This window comes from Monodelphis domestica, chromosome 5 (genome assembly GCF_027887165.1).
Source record: "Monodelphis domestica isolate mMonDom1 chromosome 5, mMonDom1.pri, whole genome shotgun sequence".
NCBI classification, from domain to species: domain Eukaryota; kingdom Metazoa; phylum Chordata; class Mammalia; order Didelphimorphia; family Didelphidae; genus Monodelphis; species Monodelphis domestica.
In genome coordinates, this window is record NC_077231.1 from 255,137,507 (window position 1) to 255,161,683 (window position 24,177).

The 24,177-nt window shown below is 39.1% G+C and overlaps 1 protein-coding gene across 6 annotated transcripts in view; it reads right to left on the minus strand.

Moving 5' to 3' along the window:
* Nucleotides 1-13,838: 13,838 nt before the first annotated feature.
* The window catches only part of JCAD (junctional cadherin 5 associated), a 96,698-nt gene continuing 86,359 nt past the window's right edge, over nt 13,839-24,177 (minus strand). For all 6 annotated transcript variants that reach the window (XM_007504808.3, XM_007504811.3, XM_007504807.3 and 3 more), the window contains one exon: nt 13,839-18,935. In XM_007504808.3, the coding sequence (XP_007504870.2) occupies nt 18,901-18,935 (35 nt within the window). In that variant the 3' untranslated portion in view covers nt 13,839-18,900. The remainder of the gene's footprint in view (nt 18,936-24,177) is intronic.

The following is a 24,177-nucleotide window of genomic DNA, read 5'->3' on the forward strand; positions in this document are numbered from 1 at the left end:
TAGTGCCATACCCATGGAACTTCCAAAAATTTTTTTTACTGATTTAGAAAAAACCATAACAAAGTTCATTTGGAAGAACAAAAATCAAGGATATCCAGGGAAATAATGAAAAAAAAATACAAAGGAAAGGGGTCTTGCAGTCCCAGATCTCAGACTATATTATAAAGCAGAGGTCATCAAAACAATTTAGTACTGGCTAAGAGACAGAAAGGAGGATCAGTGGAATAGACTGGGGGCAAGCAACCTCAGCAAGACAGTATATGACAAACCCGAAGATCCCAGCTTTTGGGACAAAAATCCACTATTCAATAAAAACTGCTGGGAAAATTGGAGGACAGTGTGGGAAAGATTAGGTTTAGATCAACACCTCACACCCTACACCAAGATAAATTAAAAATGGGTGAATGACTTGAACATAAAGAAGGAAAGTATAAGAAAATTAGGCGAACATAGAATAGTATACATGTCAGACCTTTGGGAAGGGAAAGACTTCAAAACCAAGCAAGACTTAGAAACAGTTACAAAATGCAAAATAAATAATCTGGAATACATCAAATGAAAAAGTTTTTGTACAAACAAAACCAATGTAACCAAAATCAGAAGGGTAGCAACAAATTGGGAAACAATCTTCATAAAAACCTCTGACAAAGGTTTAATTACTCAAATTTACAAAGAACTAAATCAATTGTACAAAAAATCAAGCCATTCTCCAATTGACAAATGGGCAAGGGACATGAACAGGCAGTTCTCAGCCAAAGAAATCAAAACTATTAATAAGCACATGAAAAAGTGTTCTACATCTCTTATAATCAGAGAGATGCAAATCAAAACAACTCTGAGGTATCATCTCACACCTAGCAGATTGGCTAACATGACAGCTATGCAAAGTAATGAATGCTGGAGGGGATGTGGCAAAGTGGGGACATTAATTCATTGCTGGTGGAGTTGTGAATTGATCCAACCATTCTGGAGGGCAATTTGGAACTATGTCCAAAGGGCGATAAAAGACTGTCTGCCCTTTGATCCAGCCATAGCACTGCTGGGCTTGTACCCCAAAGAGATAATGGACAAAAAGACTTGTACAAAAATATTCATAGCTGCGCTCTTTGTGGTGGCCAAAAATTGGAAAATGAGGGGATGCCCATCAATTGGGGAATGGCTGAACAAATTGTGGTATATGTTGGTGATGGAATACTATTGTGCTAAAAGGAATAATAAAGTGGAGAAGTTCCATGGAGACTGGAACAACCTCCAGGAAGTAATGCAGAGCGAGAGGAGCAGAACCAGGAAAACATTGTACACAGAGACTGATACATTGTGGTACAATCGAAGGTGATGAACTTCTCCATTAGTATCAATGCAATCCCTGAACAATCTGCAGGGATCTAAAAAAAAAATACTACCCACAAGCAGAGGATAAACTGTGGGAGTAAAAACACCGCTGAAAAGCAACTGCTTGACTACAGGGTTGGAGGAGATAAGACTGAGGAGAGACTCTAAATGAACACTATAATGCAAACTCCAACAACAGGGAAATGGGTTCGAGTCAAGAACACATGTGATAACCAGTGGAATCATGCGTCGGCTATGGGAGAGGGAAAGGCGGGGGGGGGGGGGGAGGGGAGGGGAGGAAAAGAAAACGATCTTTGTTTCCAGTGAATAATGTATGAAAACGACCAAATAAAATAATATTAAAATAAAAAAAAAAAGTGTTCTACATCTCTTATAATCAGAGAGATGCAAATCAAAACAACTCTGAGGTGTCACCTCATACCTAGCAGATTGGCTAACATGACAGCTATGGAAAGTAATGAATGCTGGAGGGGATGTGGCAAAGTAGGGACATTAATTCATTGCTGGTGGAGTTGTGAACTGATCCAACCATTCTGGAGGGCAATTTGGAACTATGCCCAAAGGGTGATAAAAGACTGTCTGCCCTTTGATCCAGCCATAGCACTGCTGGGTTTGTACCCCAAAGAGATAATAAGGAAAAAGACTGTACAAGAATATTCATAACTGCACTCTTTGTGGTGGCCAAAAATTGGAAAATGAGGGGATGCCCATCAATTGGGGAATGGCTGAACAAATTGTGGTATATGTTGGTGATGGAATACTATTGTGCTAAAAGGAATAATAAAGTAGAGGAATTCCATGGAGACTGGAACAACCTCCAGGAAGTGATGCAGAGCGAAAGGAGCAGAACCAGGAAAACATTGTACACAGAGACTGATACATTGTGGTACAATCGAAGGTGATGGGCTTCTCCATTAGTGTCAATGCAATGTCCCTAAACAATCTGCAGGGATCTAAAAAATACTATCCACAAGCAAAGGATAAACTGTGGGAGTAAAAACACCGATGAAAAGCAACTGCTTGACTACAGGGTTGGAGGGGATATGACTGAGGAGAGACTCTAAATGAACACTCTAATGCAAATTCCAACAACAGGGAAATGGGTTCGAGTCAAGAACACATGTGATACCCAGTGGAATTGTGCGTCGGCTATGGGAAAGGGAAAGGTGGTGGGAGGGGGGGAGGGGAGGAAAAGAAAATGATCTTTGTTTCCGTGAATAATGTTTGGAAATGACCAAATAAAATAATGTTTAAAATTTAAAAAAAAAAGAAAAGAAGAAAATTGGAGTGGATGCCCATCAGTTAGGGAATGGTTAAGCAAATTGTAGCATATGATTGTAAAGAAATACTCCTGTACCATAATGAATGATGAACAGGTTAATTTTGGAAAAAATGGAAAGACCTACATGAAATGATGAAGGGTGGAATGGGTAGAATCAAAAGAACATTATATATTGCAACAGGGTTATTGTTTAAAGAAGGACTTGTATGTGTCCACCTCAAGAGAAAGAACTGATAAATAGAAAAAAGTAAGACCTAGTTTTGTATATTATATATATATATGTATATATATATATGCATATATATATCTTTTTGTCAAATGATGCCTCCTCTAATGGTAGAAGGGGGGGGATGGAGGGAGTTAATTGTGTATTTTATTATAACAAAGAAACAAATAATTTTAAAGAAAAGCTGAAAGGGGGGACCAAAATCTTTGTAGAAAATATTTTTAGTTAAAAAATAAATATACTGCAGTGGCCATATCCAAAAAAATGCATGTATTATTCTGCATTTAGAGTCCATCATCTCTCTGTCAGGACATCAATAGTTTAGGTCATCATTCTTCTTCTAGAATTATGGTTCAACATTGCATTGATCAGAATTCTTCAGTCTTTCAAAGTTGTTTGTCTTCACAACATTGTTGTTAAAAATACATTTTCACCTGGCTCAAACATGAGTTTTCTGATAAATATCTCTCCCTTTCTGTTCCAGAAGATCACAGGATCATAGCTGGAAGTCTTCAGTGTTCATATATTACAACCCCATTATTTTTCAGATAAAGAAAAGGGAGCCCAGAAAGGTAAAGATTTCACAGCAGTGGAGCTCAGTTTTGAAACTGAGGCCTTTGTTTGCCTTAGAGACATCTAAGTGGCTTAGGACTGGGCCAGGAGTCATGAAGACCTGAATTCAAATCTGGCCCCAGGCTATCTGATCCTGGGCTAATCACTTAACCACCATTTGCCTTGATTCACTGGAGAAGAAAATGGCAAACCTTTTTTAATATCTTTGCCAAGAAAACCCCATGGATAGCACTGGAATGCTATGGTCTACAGAGTCAGAAGTAGTCAGATGCAACTGATGACTGAACAACAGCAGCAACCTTTGACTCTGGATCCTATTTGCTCTCCACTTACCATGTTATTTTTCTAGCCAATCACCCATGGTAAGCAATAGAGCAATTAACTGCTCCCTGGTACAAAGAGCTCTTTTTAACACAAATATCCTACCAACAATGCTAAATGGTCATGAATCTTGGAACAACACAACATCCTACTTTTTTAGGTTCTGAAACTCACCTTTGCACACTCTGCAATCTTCATTCTGTCTTTCTTTAAAATGAATCAAGTGACTCCTTCTGCAGAGCTTCTCCTAAAACCCCAAATGCTTGTGTATTTCCTCACCAAACTTCCATTCATTTTGTACATATTATGTGTATGCTTATATGGCACATAGATGTTGCTGCTGGAACCCAGGGAGTAGTGTGCCTTCCTTACTGTCTTGTACCAAGGTATGTCATCCTACTGATTTCAGGTTCATTGCTAGAAGGTCTTCCAAGTAGAGGAAGTAGAATCTAAGTTCTCACTCTCTTCTGCTCCCTTCTTGGCATATTGGAGAAAGTTGCTAATTATATAATTATATCTTGAAAGTCTAAAGAGATTCCCCAAAAGGGGAGAATGTATTAATCAGGTATGGGACAGGAAATTTATTTCTATGTAAAAACAATGATAACTTTAAGAATCGGAGCACACATCAACAGAATGATTAGAGTAGAATTCATTAACTTATAACTATAGATACCATCTACTGGGAAGCTGGTAGTCAAGCCTTTTTGGGGCATAAACAAGTTTGAAAGGTTGCAGTTAAATTACTAAGTTGAATTGTTCTGTGATACTAATTCCTTTTTATACTGTTGAAGTTACAGATAGATGTTGTGGTCACTAAAGACCACTATGATCTTGTAAGAGATAGAGAAATAGAAGAATGCTGCTTCCCTTTTTCTTCTAAAAATTTGTTTGAGTTAGTAGAACAGTATAACTTGATCCATTCTGACATATGTCATGTAGTTGACAATGTTCTTAGTAATTCTAATTGATACAGATAATTTTATTTCCTAATCTCCATCATATGGCCTGTCCCACCCATATGAACAATCATTCAATCAACATGTATTAAATGTTTCCTATGTGTCAGTCACTGTACTAAGTGCTAGGTTACAAAAAGAGGCAAAAGACAGTCCTTGCTCTCAAGGTGCTTACAACATGCAAACAAAAATATACAAAGCAATCTATATACAAGGTAAACAGGAAGAGATTAAGAGAGGGAAGACACTATAATTAAGAGCGGCTGAGGAAGGTTTCCAGTAAAATATGAGATTTTTGTTGAACTTAAAGGAAGCCAGTGAAGCCAGTAGTCAATGTGGAGGAGGGAGAGTATTCTAGTCATGGGAGACAGCCAGAGGAAATACCCAGAGCCAAGAAATGGAGTGTATTGTTTATGAGACAGCCAGGAGGCCATTGTCATTGAATCAGAGAACATATCAGAGTAAGATATAAGAAGAATAGAAGGGTTGGAAGGGGTGAGTTATCAAAGAAGTGTCTAGGTTTTGAAGGGCTTTGAGTTTGATCCTGGAGGTGATAAGGAGCCACAAGAAGTTGTTAAGTGGGGGAGTGGATAACATGATCAGAACTGTGTCCCAGGAAAATTATTTTAGTGATTTCATGATTTCATTTTTATCTTCTATTATTTGGTCCTCTAAAGGTTCTATGCTTCATGTCCTCAACTCATTCATAAACTTCTTGTGGGCAAAGACCTGTGGTTTATACTTTGAGTTTATATTCCTACCCTGCTAGGTTCAGAAGAAGGAATCAACAAATATTTGCTGAATTGAGTCATTGAAAAATATCTGAGTTGAAAATCCCTCAGAGCAAAACAAATGAATAATGCTAACAGACAATTAATCCAGTAAATGCTCATTATATTGAAGTAAACTAAATGCATATATGTTGGTTGTCTCTCAAACCAAGGATGACGATTGTCTTTGTGCGTTTTTGTGCACAAAGACACCTGTGCATGAAGATTTAAGTGGAAAAGTCGATGCACAGAGACAGTCCCACTCTCTTGGCGTTGGAAGCCTGGGTCCAGTGGCACGAAAAGTCGTTACACCTGGAGACTTCCTCAACTGCATTGGATGGCCATGTTGTCTTTTGTGCTCCAACACGCCCTGAGCACTCCACAGTGCTTTGCTGCATCGCCATCTCAGCCGTTGAACCTTCTTGTTGGTTTCTTCCGTCTGTTCCGCCGAAGCAGTCTTCACATGCTGGGTGAGCAAAGCCCTAGTTCACCAGGGGTTGGCGTCGACCCGATGGCTACCCTCACAAGGTTTAGCCGGTCCATCGAAGCCATTCCCCGGGGTGTGGCTGCTGTCGCATGCTAGCAGCTACTAGGAGCCACAAGTGAGAGCTGGGTGTCAGGTGAGGGTCAGTGGCTGGAGAGCTGCCCTAGAAGGGCATGACAAGCCCTCCATACCAGAGATATTACCCCTCCCTGAGCACCCCATACACCCCAAAATGCATATAAGAAGTATATCTATCTATCTATCTATATATAGATAGATATATATATATAGATACACACACACACACACACACACACACACACACACACACACACACTTCTAGAATAAACATTCTTAAATTATTTTGTGTTATGGACTCTTGACAGTCTGGAGAAACCTATGAGTCCCTTCTCTCAAAGATGGTTTGTTGCCTACCTTCATAATGAAAGGAAATGCTAAATTTCCACTAGTGGTTGGTAAAGATAAAGATGCATTTCTCCCATCCAAGTTCACAGACCACCCTGAAATCCACCCATGTCTCTAGGTTAAAAATCCCTTCTAGAAGAGCTTGTTAGAATAAATCAAATCAAGAAACATTTATTAAACATGTACTATGCACTAGGCATTGCACTAATAAACTAGCTCTGTAGTTATTTTTAACTTTAAGCCTTGATTTATAATGACAATCATAAAATAATTCTTTGAGGTTGGAGCAGGGATATTCAAGAGCCTTTTCTCTGACTTCGCCTCCTAAATTATATACCCTTAACCCTGGGACTAAGCTTTTCAAGAATGCTGAAATGGAAATTGTCCGTGAAAATCTTTTTGGGTTTACTTTGTGCCTTAAGCCTATTATAAGCCAAATAACATATTCTTTTGCTGCTTCTACTCTTCCCCAAGAGGCCTCACTCTTTGGAAACAACACTAGTCAGTTACTTAGGATAGTTTTTCATTCTTTTTGGAATAGGGTTGTTTCCATTAGGAGCAGAAAATTGAAAAAAAAAATGTCATCATTGGGCTAAGGCTAAGATGTAGGCTGCCTGAAGCTCTGGGGCATGGTGGTCTCCTGGATTAGGCTAGACTTAGGAGATGGAACAGCGCTGAGAGGTGACTATTAAGCTGCTTGGTTCTGGAAGTCAGGCTGATTTCCTTTCAGTCAGGAGAATGGAGTGTAAAGGTGACAGTCAACACTTAGATGGCCAACAAAGGTGGAGCTAGAATCAGGACTTCGCTATTGGGCAGGTACTTGATGAGTGTTCATTGAGCAGGAAGGAGTCACTCAGAGGTTCACAGAGTGTGCTGAAGCAGTGAAGTTTAACAGGAGAACCATGAATGCAAATACATGGAGGCAAGGTAAGGCATGAGAGAAATAGAAGACCATTCATGATTCTTTCTGTCTTATAGAGGGAAGGTTGACCTGGAAAACTTGCATGACTTAACCACATTTTTATATACCCACCTTGGCCAGGTAGGTGATGCAGTAGATAGAGTCCTGGATTTGGAGTTAGGGAGATTCATTATCTTGAGTTCAAATCTGATCTCAGACACTTAACAGCTATATGATCCTGGCCAAGTCACCTAACCCTGTTTGCCTCAGGGTCTTTGTCTATAAAATGAGCTGGAGATGAAAATGGCAAATGACTCCAACATCTTTGCCAAGAAAACCCCAAATGGAGTCATGAAGAGTCAGACATAACTGAAAATAACTGAACAACAACAAAAACAGTTTGGTTAGTGGTGTAGCCAAGATTTAAACCTAGGTCTCCTGACTGTAGAAGGAGCTTTGGCTCTTGAGTCAAAGGGTCTGGGTTCACATCCTGCCTCAAATAATTACCAACTATAATACCTTGAGCAATTCACTTAACTTCTTTTAGTCTCAATTGACTCACCTGTAAAATAAGGGAAATGAACTAGATGATCTCTGAAGTGAACGTCTCTTCTAGTTATAGATCTAGACTCCTATGAATAGGATTCTTCTAGCTATATAGCATAACTTCCTATGATTCTTGGGTCACTATTTTTTAAAAAACCACAAGGGGCATCTAGGTGGTACAGTGGATAGAGAGCCAGGGCTGGAGTTAGTAGGATCTAGGTTCAAATCTATTCTCAGACACTTCCAAACTGTGTGACCTTAAGCAAATCACTTAATTCCATTTATGTAGCCCTTATCACTCTTCTGCCCCGGAACTAATATTTGTAATGAATCTGACAGGAAGTAAGGGTCTAAAAAGAAGAGAAGAACTGTTATACTGTTTTCATGATGGCGGATCATTGAGCCAAGAGATGGTTGGGATCTTTTTAATACATACCAGAAAACACAGAAAGAATGTTGTGAAAGAAGATACTTGTAGTGAAATATTATTTGAAATGAAAAAATGTCAGTTTCAGAGAAAATTGGGAAGATCTCCATGAACTGAGAGTAATGCAAAGATGGTGAGCAGAACCAGACCACTCTTTAAAATTACAATGTTGTAGGGTAAAAAACAATTTTGAAAAATTTTAGAACTCTGATTAGTCCAGAAGTCTGGATTTGGGCTTGGCCCATGTGGGAATTATTTTTTGATAGACTATATTTTTTTATGAGAATTTTATTTTTTGTTCAATGGGGGAGTGACAGAAAATAAATGTAGGTAAAATGTATTTTAAACATAAGTAGTGTGATATTTAAAATTAGGTTTTGACTCCATAGGAGAGTTATAAAAGTGGTCGCTGTTTATAAAATATTAGCTCAAAATTAGTTAGCAGCTTTTATTTACAACAAGGTAGAGGTAACGAAAGTGGGAAATAGAGGAAGGAAACAAAGCCTGATCAAACCTACCATCCCTAAGTGTTCCTCTGGTGAAGTCCAGTTCAGCACCTGGAAGGGGCTTCCCCAACTTCCAATCTCCACATGGACTTCCTGTCCCAGTGGTGTCTTCAGCCAGCGTTCCATCAATGCAGAATGACTCCAAGGGAAAGCATGTCTCTTCAGCTCTACTCACCAATGCAGAATCCAAGGGAAGAGTCTCTCCAAAAGTCAAGGAAGGAAAAAGACCCAAGTGTAATGGTGGAAATTTAGGGGAGATGGGAGAGGTTATAATATTGTAATGGTTAAGAATGTTGCTACAGGATTTATGTAATATTAAACAATGGCCGCCAAGGAATTTACTTATGAAATTCCTAAAAATGAAACACTCAAGTCAGAATGGAGTTTATGGAGGTTTAATCACACTGGGAGTAGGGAAAAGGATAGGGAGAGAAGGAGAGAAGAGAAAAAGGGAAAGGGGCTACTCAACCTCTGACCAAGGCAGAGGGAGTTTTAGGCCCAAAGGCCCAGGTGGAAAGAGTCAGTCCTTAACTCACGTGACCAATCTGAAGGAAAGCTGTCTGCGGGCGTCCTCCCTCTCCAAGCTCCTAACACCAACTCTTCCTAACACCCACTGACGTCTCCCTCTCCCCACAGGAAGTCCGCGAATTCCAGAGGCTGTTCCCTACCTCACTTCCTGTGTCTCACAAAATCCAATGGTTGGCTCTAGCTTGGCTTAGGACAGCCCAGGTGGGCAGTTAGTTATTTCTGATTTGTCATTGACTAGCACATGCCCGTGTAGTGTGGGTGTGCACAATTTTTGGGTGCTAGACCAAGATGGAGACTTTTAAAATTCACACAAGGAACCAGTATCTCCAAAAGTCAACAAGGGAAAGAGATCCAGACCATGTTGGTCTCTTCTTTTATACCCCCTTTCCATGTCACTTCCTATCTCTCCCCGTCTTTACAGGATCCAATTATAGTCTCCCAATTTGCCTAGTGTTACCCAAGGGGAGGCAGTGGTCTTTGAGGGTATGAATTAGTAAGTAACTTGTGGGCTCTCTTACCTAATGGTTAGCTAGCTATGAAGTAGGAGTACTTTAAGTTCTTGATTTGATGAACTAAAAATAGACAAAGGGAGAGTTAATTCTATCTTCACAGTAGGAAGATACTGTGATTTTTCATAATTTTTAAAGTATATATGTACATGTTTTCCTAAGAGGTTATATAAATAAATACTAGCTAACATTTTTTTTATCTTTACTTTCCTTTTTAGAATTAATACTGTGTATTGGTTCAGATGCAGAAGAATGGTATGGACTAGGCAGTGAGGGGTCAAGTGATTTATGAAGGTTCCACAGCTAGAAAATATCTGGGGCAGGCAACATTTGAATCCAGGACCTCTTGTCTCTGAGCTTGGCTCTCAATCCACTAAGCCACCTAGATACCCCCACTAGCTAACATTTATGGTACTTAACTAATCACTTTACAATCATTATCTCATTTGACCCTCAGGACCACCCTAGGAGGTAAATGCCATTATTATTCTAATTTTATAGGGATGGGAAAACTGGAGCAAACAGAGGTTAAGTGACTTGCCCAGGATCACAGAGCTAGTTTGAACTTAAGAATATGACCTGTATTTGGTAGAATATGGTACTTTCTTCAGGCCAATATTTTATTTTACTGCGGAGAAAATGGCCAATGATCTGCTACCTAGTTCTCAGCACCTATTTGCTGCCTCAAGAGGGTCTTTGTAGAGTTCCACAACTCAAGTGAAAATTAAATGCATGTCTTCTTAATAAGAAGTTGGCACAGTTATTTCTCTTCTTTTCAACTCCCCCATCCCCAGTAATCATGTTTTCTGTTTTCCTTGACTTAATAAGCAACCCTACATTTTTTGTTATGGGATGAAAAATGTTTATCAGTGCAGAGATGTCCAGTGGTCTTCTTGGTGATAGTAAAAAATTTTATTTAGTATATACCTAGATATGTATGTGCATCCACTGATATTGAGACTTGAAACTCTTATTTCTTTCCTTTAATCCCCAGCACCTACCAAAAAGCTAATTAATAAGAAATTGTTGGTTGATTCATAGCAAAATAGCATTTTTTAAAACCCTTACCTCCCATCTTAGAATCAATACCGTGTATTGGTTCTAAGGCAGAAGAGTGGTAAGGGCTGGGCAATGTGACTTGGCCAGGGTCACACAGCTAGGAAGTATCTGAGGTCAAATTTGAACCCAGGACCTCCCATCTCTGGGCCTGACTCTCACTCAACTGAGCCATCCAGCTATCCCCACAAAATAGCATTTTTACCTATAAACTTTCCATAAACTCCAATATCAAACACATTGCTGGCATGTAGCTGGTGCTTATGAATAAGCAGATCAAATGCATATAGATTGTCCATGCTGATGCATGTTGGAAGAGGGATTCAATAGTAATTAAAAAACCTCAGCTCCTAAGAGAAAAAGATCTTTTAATTCAGACTGATGAAGAGACACATCCTAAGAAAATTGAGAAGCAATCTCTATAGGTCAATGTAATATTAGTGTCTGAAGTCTGTCAGTTTCATAGACACCCAATAGCTCAATTCTGATGTAAAATAATGTAGGAATTTATCGTACTGTCAGTCTCTTGGCTGGGTTACAGAAAGGGAGTGGGACGTTGGGAGAGAACCAGCATAGATATTAGGAGAAATAACCAAAAAGCTTGGGGGAAATTAGAGCACTAAGGAGCTCATGGCAATGGTGTTCAAAAATTTTCAGCCCATATACTATTTTAACAATGAAACCAGATCATTTTAAACTCCTAATTCCATGAAATGAAGAAATAAAAACCATATATTTATGATCGCCAAAGGTTAATTCCAGCTTTATTATAGATGATTTTCCTCTTTGGGTGATATAGGTCCAGAGATATTAAGGGACTTGTCATGGATCACTCAGCTAATTAGTGGAGGCCAGGGCCAGATCCAGATCCCAGACCAATGTTCTTTCCATTACCTCACACTATCACAATTTTGTCACACTTTTTTCCTTAGGCAAATAGCCATGGGGGTTGGGGTTGGATAGGGAAACTACTTTTTCTAAGCATTCACTTTTGTTCTTTAAAAGCATAGATTATTCATGTAATTGGAAAAATAAGACATCTTTGAATTTTTAAAAATGTAGATTAAGTTCTATAATTGTAATTTTGCAACATATTTAATAATTTGTATCCTATCTCTTTTTATGAGATTAGTATCTCAGACCAGATCCCAGACTACCTGGAAAATCTCCTCAGACCCGTTATAAAAATTAATCTTGCAACTGCTTGATCACATGGGTCAATGGGGATATGATTGGGGATGTAGACTCTAAACAATCACCCTACTGCAAATAGCAATAATATGGAAATAGGTCTTGACCAATGACATATGCAAAACCCAGTGGAATTGTGCTTTGGCTATGGGAGGGGGTTGGAGGGAGGGGAGGGAAAGAACATGATTTTTGTAATCCTGGAAAAACACTCCAAATTAATTAAATAAAATAAAAAAAAGTTAATCTTGGAAGTTTTATACTAAATTTATAAGTATTTGTTAGTAAAAGAGAGAAAGAGAGAAATAAGATTTCCAGCCTTTCTAATTTAAAGTTGGAGCAGGTCTCAGATTCCAGTCAATAGTGTGACTTGCCAGAGATAGCAAGAAAGATAAGAGCCATCAGAATGACTTATGACTATAGAGGGACAGGAGGCAAGAGACCTACTGAGCTTCCCATGCTGACTTTTCAAATCTAAACTCCTCCCCTAGATTCTTTGACTGGCCAATGGCCTTCATATATCACCTTCTGGCCTCCAGGGCACCATCATTGCATCAGGCTGGCAGACACATGACTATAACACCTATAGCTATTTCCTGTGGGAGTCTTTCTGAGATTGGACAGGGTTGGAGTTCCCCTAGATATGTAATTCACACAGACCCAGGCTTTAATGACCACTAAGACAACAGAAGTCAAGAAGAAGGAAAACAAACATTGGACAAATTAGTTAGAAGTAGAAATGGTTCTAATTCCTTCTTGTCAAGAAGGAGACCCAGTAATGATTATTAAACTTGGGGACAACAGTTGAGAAGCTTGTTGACTGAACCATAGACTCAGTAGACTGAAAAGGTCAGCAGTTGATCTGAGTTTATCAGACAGAGCAAGCAAGAACAGTCAGTTCCCTCAAAGTGATTCATTCCCTCTAAGTTGATTAAATAAGATCCAGGGGCAGCTAGATGATTCATTGGATAGAGATCCAGGCCTAGAGACAGGAGGGTCTTGGGTTCAAATGTGGCTTCAGACACTTCCTAGCTGTGTCCCTAGGTAAGTCACTTAACCCCAGTTGCCTAGCTCTTGCTGTTCTTCTGCCTTGGAACTGATATTCTAAGACAGAAGGGAAGGACTTAAAAATAAATAATAAAAGTAAACCAATGGCATTTTAAGTCTTGCCACCAGGAGAACTCTTTTCATAGGACCATGGATTTAGAGGTTTAGGGTCTACTAAGGACATTGAGTCCAAATCTCTATTTTACAAGTGAAGAAACAAAGGCCCAGAAAAATTAGGTGGATTTCCCAGTGTTATATAGCTAGTAAATGTCTGAGGCAGCCTTATAATTCAGGTCTCTTGATTCCAAGTCCAATGCTCTATCCATTTATACAGCCTTGCCTTTTTCTCCGTCAATGGTCACACAGATTTTGAGGTGAATGTGATTTAGAACATTAAGTTGCTTGGTATCTAATCCTTCATGCCTTAAATACTTCATTTTGTTTTTCCCTACCAACTTGAAGAAACAATTTAACCGTATCTTCCATCTTAGAATCAATATTGTATATTGGTTCTGAGGCAGAAGAGTGGTAAGGGCTAGGCAATGAGGGTTAAGTGACTTGACCAGGGTCGCACAGCTAGGAAGTGTCTGAGGCCAAATTTGAACCCAGGATCTCTCATCTGTAGGCCTGGCTCTTCATCTACTGAGCCACCCAGCTGCCCCCTACTTTCCCTTTTAATGTAATTAATTCAAGTTCAGTTTTCCCACCCTTAACAAAAAGTAATGGACACAGCAGATTCATGCAAAATCTTTATTTGGGACATGTGCATTAGATAGCAGGGTTAATCACCCTTAAATAGTAATAGAGTATAGCAACACAGTATTTACATTGTGCAGAGAAATACAAAGCTCTTTGAAGACATTCATCCATCCCATTACATTTTACAAAGATTCATTCACTTACATTTTTCCCCTCTGTCTCATTCATATGTTCCCTTCATCTCCCTTTCTCACTATGCATTTTCTTGGACTAGAGGACCATGTAGCTATGGTTCAGAGCTAGTATGACCTGCCACGGGGCTCCCTCACCTCTGTAACAGTGCTCGGTGACACACATAGGCAGATGCAAAGCATCCATTGTTCACCAAGATGCTTGTGTTCACTGCATTTAAGAAATTTCTGCAGGAATGTTTCTGGTTATTTTCTCTTTCAGGCCTGGGTGTGATGGTTGGGATTTCTGCTGACCCAGGTGGAGAGGATCTCATTTATTTTATAATCTGGAGGTTACTGCCATTTCCCCTGGCTGGGATGTATCCTTTTTATTTCTAATTCCTGCCATATGCTGCTCACAACTACATTCCCTTCCCTCCCACCCCAAGACACTGAAGGCTACACACCAAGTCACTGGCAGTGGGGGTTGGAGGGTAAGTGGAGGAAGGAGGAAGCTGAATTGCTTCTCTGGAGGAGCTATTGAGATGTAGGGAACCTGGCTCCTATATGAGAAAGAGCATTATTCTATGGAAAACAATGTCTGCCTCCCTGCCCCAAATCAAGGCCTTTGTGCAAATGGACAGGAAAGCTGGATTTCAATTAAGAGTTCTGTTTTAGCCACTTAGCAGGGGCCACTGAACAGGAACTTCTATATGATGTTGTCTGAATAAAGGCAACAATATAGAACAAGAGCTCATAAACCTAAGTCAGCATTCCCCCCCTCCCCCCACCTAGCACTAGGATAGTCCCAGGCCTGCAGCATCCTTTAGGTGAAACTTTTGCTGAAAAGGGATGTAGCATAAATTACCCTCCCTCTTTCTCTAATCTCTATCTCTCTCTCTCTCTCTCTCTCTCTCTCTCTCTCTCTCTCTCTCTCTCTCTCTCTCTCTCTCTCTCTCTCTCTCTCTCTCCCTCTCCTGCCTTTCTGTCTCTCTCTGTCTCTCTCCTCTCTTCCTCTTCATCATCTCCCTATTCTTGGTCTGGTTAGTCCTGGCCAGAGAGGATCATCCCACTCTCTGGAGAGACCTCCCACTGTGCAGACTTTTAAAGGTCATTTGGAATGTTTTCCCTAAACCCAGTTTAAAGTAGCAACTGTCCTCCCATAAACAGATGCACAGAATCTACTGCTTGAGGAGGAAAAAAAGACATGCAAAAATTCCCCCACTCCAGCAATAACTTAGCTCCATCCCATCCCCACATCTTCAATTCTGCATACATATACAGATGGATCCGGCAGTTCTTGTTTTAAGCGGAACAATGGCCCCAAATATGAAAGTCTTTGCTTACAAAAACTTAGAACATCAGAAACATTTCCTCAAAGTCAAATATTTATATAATTGTAATACTGTGGCACTTGTTGCTTTCCAAGAGATGTTAACCTTGACACTTAATTCTGCATTACTTAGTAACTTTCAGTAAAGATGGCCAACAATCACAAATAAACTGTTTGAAAGTTGCTGGATTAATCCGGGGTTCCTTCCAGTCACTTTTTCTGAAATGAGTTGAAATCTGATTTTCTCCATACAGTAATTAGCCATTTTCTAGTCAGCGTCTAACATTCTAGCAGTAGAAATGTCATGATCTGCAATTGCTGGGAAGAACCACTGTTTTTCTCTTTAAAAGTGGTTAGGGTCATGCTAACCTAGCTCACTGGTGAACCACTTGAATTTGTGGCAGGTGTACTTCAAATGGATCCTTTATCGTGGGATAGGCTGTGCCATAGGCTCAAAAGTGGGTCCCAAGGTCTTGGAATAGATTGTTTCAACCTGATGATTTTAAATAGCAGTGGCTTTTCACCAATTAAAAAAGTAAAAACCTGTTAAGAACCTGTTGAAGATTTGATCAGTGTGGGAATTCCCTCCTATTCCATGATGCTGTAGTACAATTCAACTACTAACATCTACCTAACCAATTGGTCAATAAACCAATGACTCTAAAAGGAAGTTTCAAAAAATCCACTGGGTCAGAAAAATTATGCAGAATAAGGGTGGGAGACAGTGTGACTAGCGGCTTCCCAGGGGGAATTTTTTGTTTTTTTACATCCAAAGGTTTGGTTGGTACTCTGGGATGGCTGTGGATATGGCAAAGGATATAGGAAAAGAATGTTGAAAGTTACTGCTTTCAATCAGTTGAAAGTTTTGCTTCAAGGTAAGGTAAATCAGAATCAAGTAACCATTAGCTAAATTTCTTTTCCTTACTTTTTAAGTTGTCACTTACTTCTGCTTCATATGTGCTTCAGCTATAAATTTCTACATTAAAATTGATCAGAACTAAACTTTAATCTTTTAATTCCCCAAACTCTTGGCAAATATCACCATGTTAATAGCCATATTTACCAAGAAAACAAATTGGCAAATAGGTAATGTGGAAATTATTCATTGTAGTTAAATCAAGTAATTGCTACTGATTGATTAATTACACTCCATTTAACGGGTGAGAGCAATGTCAAGACATTGATCTCACAGCTTCAGATCTTCAAATAAGCCATATTTAGGGATGATGTATTTGCCAATTGTCTGAGACTAGAGAAAATCTCAAGGTCACAATCCTCTACACTATACTTCTTAAATTATTTATCTGCTATAATGGAACAGGACATTTTGTCTGTTTTCTTGCTTTCTTGTAGGTTTCCACCCCCCCCACCCCCCACTGTGGCCATTAAGAACCTGAATAAGAATAAAGCTCAGTTTCTCCTTTCCATGATTTATAGGATAATGTTTCTCACTTGACTACCTCTAGGAAATATGTTGATAATTTTAGAGAGGGCAGGGTAAGACTTTTTAAAAAAGGATTCTTCCCAACTTCTAAATGTCAAAAGGTTACTGAGTCCCCAAAATAGGCTCTTCAGATGGTTCCATATCAGTCCAGGTAGCCCAACATTAATCTAAGTGGTTAACCAATGATCAAAGTTTGTCTTTCCCAGAAAGAGTAGTTTTGTGGCCATTTCAAGCAGTGACTTGACCCTAGTTACTACTGATATGAATGCTTTATCTTATTGTAACTTTCCAGCTGGAAAAACCAAAACTTAAAGTGAGTAACAGGATGTGGGCCAAGATTGTTCATCAGCTTACATGAGAGGATTTTGAAGAATGAGTTACATGGATCTTGTTTTGTTTATAATAGACTAAATGTATAAAGTTCTTCTATTAAAAAAAATCACATGGTAGAGATATAAAAGGGGTTGTCTAAGCACCATGAGGATTGTTTTTGGGGCCAAATTATAGACCACCCAAAGATGATCATTTCAGGAAGTTGAGATGAACAAAAATAGACAAGGGAGTTTTTTAAGAAAGGACAATGGAAGAGACAACTCTCCTGCAAAGGAGATGGGGGATGGAAAAAAGGAATCTTCAAATAAATGTTAGCAAACCAGAATATCTTACAAAGAGAGTGGACAGAGACACATAAAAAATTCATAAATAAAGTTTGTGCAGGTTAATGCAATATTAAACACAGCAGAATGTACAGGCTTTATAATATGCTTTTGAAATGTCATACATTTAATGTCTCAAAGTAATATTTTTAATACAGAGACTAATTCAAATTCATCAGGTAAAATACATAACTGTGTATGTATGTGTATGTAGTGTATGGTGGTGAATAGGGGAGAGGGAAGTATATTGGGTGGATTGGGGAAGATGTATTTTAGGGCTATACAATCAGACACAATATGAAACCACTTTTTGGTCATTCTAGTTAATCTGGCACCAGTTATGATAATTGGAGGATTTCAGCTGTGCCCTGAAAGGGACAGCTTTCAAAAATACCCCATCAACTATGTTTGTGAAAAATCTTTGTGAAAAGTTCATTTTTAAAAAGAGTTAATTAACTCCATAATATATATATGTATATATAGACATCTCTTTTCACAACAAAATCCAAGTGGCAGCATTGTATATGAATAAGAGATATAACATATACATGAAAACATCAAACTGAACCCTCCTTAGGGTTCCCTTCACACAAAGGGATACAGATTCTTTTAAATATAATACTTCTTTAAAAATCTGCCACCAAACAATAGTTTACATCATAGAAAAATAGTATTCTTCTAAAAAGAAATATAGTTACTTTGTTAAAATGGGCTATTTTAAATCAGCAATTTCTTTTCATATAAAAGAATTTCTAAACATCCATACAGAAAATAAAAGTAGATAATACTGAGTGCAAAACACACAATGGCATTGTTTGCAACTGACCAAAATATTTGGTTGCTCCATAAATAATATTCTTAGTCCATTATGGCACAAGTCCTTGTCCCTTAGGAGCTTATAGATATTGCTTTTATTCCCTAAATGTGGTGAGTATACTTATATAATTAAAGGAAATTATTTTTAACAGTAGGTGGCCAAATTGATTGTAAAAGGATCAGTCTCTAACCTTATATTCATTCCACATTTCCCCACAACTCAAAGTGCAAAAGCACTCTCAGAAACAGTGTGTCTCCAAGATTCCATCTTATAACCACAAAAGCTTAGGCTTTAGAGATTCAGAAAGGGAGCTAGCACATTCACATTCTTTTCCAAATCATTTTTGCAGTATTCTTGTGTCTATTCCATTTATAGCCTAGTTGCCTCCATCTATGTGAAAATACCTTGACAAATGTAGGCACAACTTAATCGAACTGCCAAACAAACAAGTTGTGTCTTCAAAAGTCCAAGATTTTCATTAACTTCACAGAATAAAGCTCTGGAGGAATTATTGATTAACTTCTATCGGCAGTGAGAAAGGCTTTATCAATATACCAAAAACTAATGATGATTTCTAAGCAAACGCCTGGAGCAAGCAGGCAGGCAGGCAGATCAACCCCAAATCAGAGAACACTTAATTAGCAGGCTGGGATGTTCAAGATTTGCACAGGCATTTATATCAGACTCTTTCAACTCGGCTAGGATCATATGTATCTGTAAAAGTTAAAAAAAGGAAATAATCAGCAATGGATCAGTTAATCACTTTTAATCCTCATCCTATTAGCAAGAAAGTAAAACAGGCAGGAAAAAAAGCAACATTATCTTCCTCTTCCTTCCCCTCCTTCTTCCCCATTCTTGAGAATGCCTAAGTCAATTTCAACTATTTCTACAAGTCTGTTTATTGTGGATTTAGAATGGGGACTTCAATTTATGTTTAAAAAGGATATACTTTCATTAATTACAGGAAGTGGCAGGGCACAGAGGATAAGGAGTAATTAACAGTGTTCTGAGTGATTGTTCAAAATGTAACACAATTAACTTTGAAACAAGTTGACTTCTTCTGGGTCTAGATGTGGCTGAGAATACCTTTTGGTTTTCATAGTTACATATGCTCAACACAATGTACCAACTTCTTCAAGTGAGCCATGCAGAAGCTCAAATACTACAACTTGTGGGATTTAAGAAAACTGTACTTTTGGCTGTTTGTCAATCATTCCCTGAAAGGGACAAAAGATGAAGTTGATGCCCTCAGCCAGAAAGAGTGGGCCTTTTGCTCTCAGGATGTTGCCTTTTTGTGGCCATGATCATAGATGCACTTGGATATTTGGGAATTCTGCAGAGATCCAGATCTCTGTAGTTCTAATATGGGGTACATCCTTGCTCTTCTCTCCTCTCCCTCCCTGTCTCTCATTCTCTGTCTCTCTGATATTAATCAAATATGAAAAATGAAAGATTCTTGATACTTGGAAAGGGCTAGGGGCCATTTACTAGACTCTTAAATCAAGCCAACATTCTTGGGAACGCCATGGCAACTCTAAATCTATGCTTCTGTCATCCTCTCCTGGGATGCCAAATGAAATATTTCTGACATATTACATTCAAAAGGGCTTCATTTCCTCAATTAATTATCAGTTAAAGGTTTCTTCCATTAAAAACAAAACAAAACAAAAAAGTAAGAATGTTGAAAAACTTTGAAAGGCTGACACAGTTTGGACATTGAAAATAAAAGAAAAAGCAAGATATCATAGCCTCTACTCTCAAGGGGCAGCAGATATTATGGCAGGTGTACACTGGATTTTAAGCATCAGGAGACAAGAATTTGAGTTCCAGCTTTGTTTGCTAACCAAGACCACATAGTTGAGTCTCAATTCTTTTGAGCTTCATTTTCCTCATCTCTTGAATGTATATAAAGGAAAGAAAGTGACACAAATTTATTACATGTCTACTATATGCCAAGTGCTGGGTTAAAAGCATTTTACAAATAATATTATCTCCTTTGATCCTTGTAACAACCCTGTGAAATAGGTGCTATTATCCCACTTTATAGTAGAGAAAATTGAGGCAGATTAGAGGTTGTGACTTGTCCAGGGTCACATAGCTAATACGTATCTCAGGCTGCATTTAAATTCAGGTATTCCTCATTTTAGGTCCAAATGCTCTTTCTTTCATACAAAATCCCCGCCTACTTCATGAGGGCTTCAAAAATTACATGAGATTATGCATTTGAGGTATTTTGCAGCTTTAACACAATATATTTGTCATGACATAATAATAAAATGATTATTGCTGTGCGTCATGTAAGCCATGTGGAAAATCAATATGTTACTGTCTTTATCATCAGAATGTAGTCAATAATCATTTCATTATACTCACTTCAAGTCACTGCACTGCACAAGACTGAAATAATTTTTAAAAATATTTAGGGGATCCTGAGTCAGTAATGCTTGAGTTACTTAAAGGTCTACGCAATTTCTATATTTAATGGGGGGGGGAATATTTAATGCCTTCAGAAAATGCTTTTCTGTGTTAACAAGAAGCATCTCTCCTCCTGCCTTCTTCTGAAATTCAACCCTCAGAATAATATTCACTGCTAATGTGACTGACTCCGACGGGAACCAGAAAATGCTGCGCTTTGCTCTGAAGTTGTGGCAGGCCTCTTGCTGAGTTATTTCTTTGAGGGATCTTTTGTTAACAAAACCTAGCTTCCCCAGGGCTTATGCTGAGAAAAGGGAGACTCTTCATTCATGAAACTTTGAAATATCAAACTTGCTGCTCACTGATGGCCTGCAAAAACAAATCCCTTCTAAATGCCAAGTTAGTTGGCTCATCAGCTCATTAATCAGTACTTATTAAGCACCTCCATGACACAGAGTACTGAGCAGCTGGCACCCCAGAGCATTCATTGCATAAATACTTGCTCTATTGAGTCATCCTTAAAGACTCCTCCCAGAGGCTTCCATCAAGACGGTTGGAGCTAAACTAACAAGAACAACAACAATAACAATAATAATAGCATGTAGTATAGAATACAGATAATACATGCATTATATAATATATACTACATAATCATATATAATATAATACATATATGATAATGTATTATAGTATATGTTATAATACATATATAATGTATAATATATAACTATATCTATTATATAATATATAATAATATGTAATAATAGCACTTTAAGGTCTGCACAGCACTCTACCAATATTATCTCATTTTAATCCTCACAACAACCCTGGTTGAAGGGGCTAGTGCTATTATTATTCCCTTTGAACAGGAAAGGAAACGAAGAGACAGAGGTTAAGGACTTGCCCAGGGTCATGCAGCTAAGACTTGTGTCTTAGTAATTCGACCTCAGGTCTTCCCATCTCCAAGTCTAGAATCCTATCCATTCCCTGTGCCATCTGGCTTGTCAGCCATGGTAAAAGCTCCCAAATGCTGCTGCCACCTTCCTCTAGCTGACTTACTTGTGGGAGAACAGGCCCAGGACTAGAAGATTCACAGGCTCAAGTGGATGTGTGAATGGGTCTTTACAAGCCAAAAGTTTTAACAAGCTGCCTCTCAGACTTCCTCTGCCTCTGTTCCATGGGTCAATTCAACATGTATTTACTTCTAAGTGCTCTTTGCTAGGTACTGGGAAAACAACACAAAGCCAAACAGAGTTCTGGCGGCAAGGAGATTCCTGGAGCTTTGCTTCAGTTCACGACATTTCCCTGACAGTAGCTTTTTAATGGGCACAGTGCTGAGCCACCAGTGGATTAATGGTTGGTACCCACAGGGACACATCACTGCTCTACTTAGTTAAAAAAGAGGAAAACTGGACAGACACGAATCTCTGGTTTTTGTTTTGGCTTAAGACTGGGTCTTTCCATCTCACTCTGGCTAGAAGTGTGGCAGCTACCTTTGAGCCCCGCGAAGACGTATCCCATGGCCAAGAGAAATCTGTCTTGTTCCATTTCCTGAGTGGGACCAGCTCTCCACTTCTTGGCATCCCCTCTCGTCCCTGGGAGCTCATCCTAGTAATGCTGCCTTTGGTGAGGATGCCCAATGAGCTGAGTGGCTTCTAATTCAGAACCTCCAGTGCAAGAGTCTCTAGCCTCAGTCTCCCCTAGAGGGAAGTACACAGGTGTACACCACCATGCCCAATTGTATATAATAACATCTTTAGACTGTCTTCCCTTTTTGGGAATGCATTAATAGGGCACATGGTAAACATCCAATAAATCCCTGTTGAATTGAGTCATATAACAGAGATGGCTGAAACTAACAGGGGCCGAACCCGATCAGTACCTTTCCAATTGAACTCCAATGCTGGATTCCAACACTATCTTGCAGATGGAACCCACTAGTGAGTCAGTCCAGAAGGAATAGTAAGAAAGCATTGGACCAGTCACAAAATCCTTCCATCCAAAATGAAGGCACTTTGGTTCAGGGAAAGGAATATCATACAAGTAAGACAAGAATGCTCAGTATAGAGGGGCAGTTGGTTAGCTCAGGGGATTGAGAGCCAAGTCTAGAGATAGCAGGTCTTGGGTTCAAATCTGGCTGCAGATACTTCCTAGCTGTGTGACCCCGGGCAAGTCACTTAACCCCTGTTGCCAGTCCTTATTATTCTTATGCCTTAGAACCAATACATAGGATTGATTCTAAGATGGAAGGTAAGGGTTTAAAAAAAAAAGAATGCCCAGAATATGAAATGTTAAGGGCCCCCATTTTACATGCTTTGGCTGGAATGGAGCAGGAAAAAGTAGAGTTGATATCTACAACTTCTCATCCATTGTCAGGGCCTGAGGTGATAGGTAGCCCCAAATCATCAACCCAGGTCTCTGAAGGGACTTCAGCAGGTCACCCAGTCCAACCCTCTCATTTTACAGATGAGAAAGCCGAGGCCTGGAAAAGTTGTCATGATGTTGGCTCCACAGAGTTTTACTTCTATTTTAATTTGGCCCTCCCTTTTGGTGCATTCAGTCATTTTTGGTTATGTCTGACTCTTTATGACCCTCTATTTGGGATTTTCTTGGCAAAGATATTGGAGTGCTTTGCCATGTTTTTCTTCAGCCCATTTAACAGATGAGGAAACTTAGGCCAACAGGGTTAAGTGACTTGCCCTGGGTCACCCAGCTACCAAGTGTTTAAGGGTAGATTTGAACTCAGGAAGATGAGTCTTCCTGACTCCAGGTCCTACATTCCATCCACTGTGCCACCTAGTGGCCCTCCCTAGGATAAAACATTTATGTTTGTTTTCTTTATAGGGTGTATGGAGAGAGACTGGAAGAAAAGAGTTGCTTTAAAAAAAAATCAGGGATCCTAACATCACAGAGCAAGAGTAAGAAGGAACCCTGAAGGCTATCTAAGTAATTTTTTTCATTTTATTAAAAAAAAAACTGTAGCTCAGGCAGGTCAGTTGACTTGTACAAGAGAAGTGCCAGAAATGGGATTTAAACCCATGATCTCTGCCTCCCCAAACAAATCTCCTTCCTTCAGATTATGCTACATCCATGCCAAAAAGTACATCTGTCCAACTCCGTTTCCTTAATTATCAACTGAGCATAACAATAGCATCTACCTCCCAGAGTTGTTTTAAGGACCAAATGAGGTGTTTGTAGAGCAGTTAGCGCAGTGCCTGGCACATAGTGGGTGCTTACTAAATGCTCATTCCCTCCCTCTCCTGGGAATGTTGCTGTGGACAAGCTTTAAAATGTGCCATCTCTGGGTCCTCGGTCTCGTTGGAAGCATTCTCAAAGGCAAAGTCTTCGCTGTTCATTTGTTTAAAGTAATCATGCATTAAGGATCAAGCACAATGCCAGGTCTTCTTGGCTGTGCCAACCCTCATCAACTTTCAAATGTTTCATTTCTCAGCTTAGCGGGCACAGAAAATGAAGAGGAGAAAGGAAAGAAACAAACACAAAAGCCAACTCTACCCCATGGAGGCCTGGCATGATGGAAAGA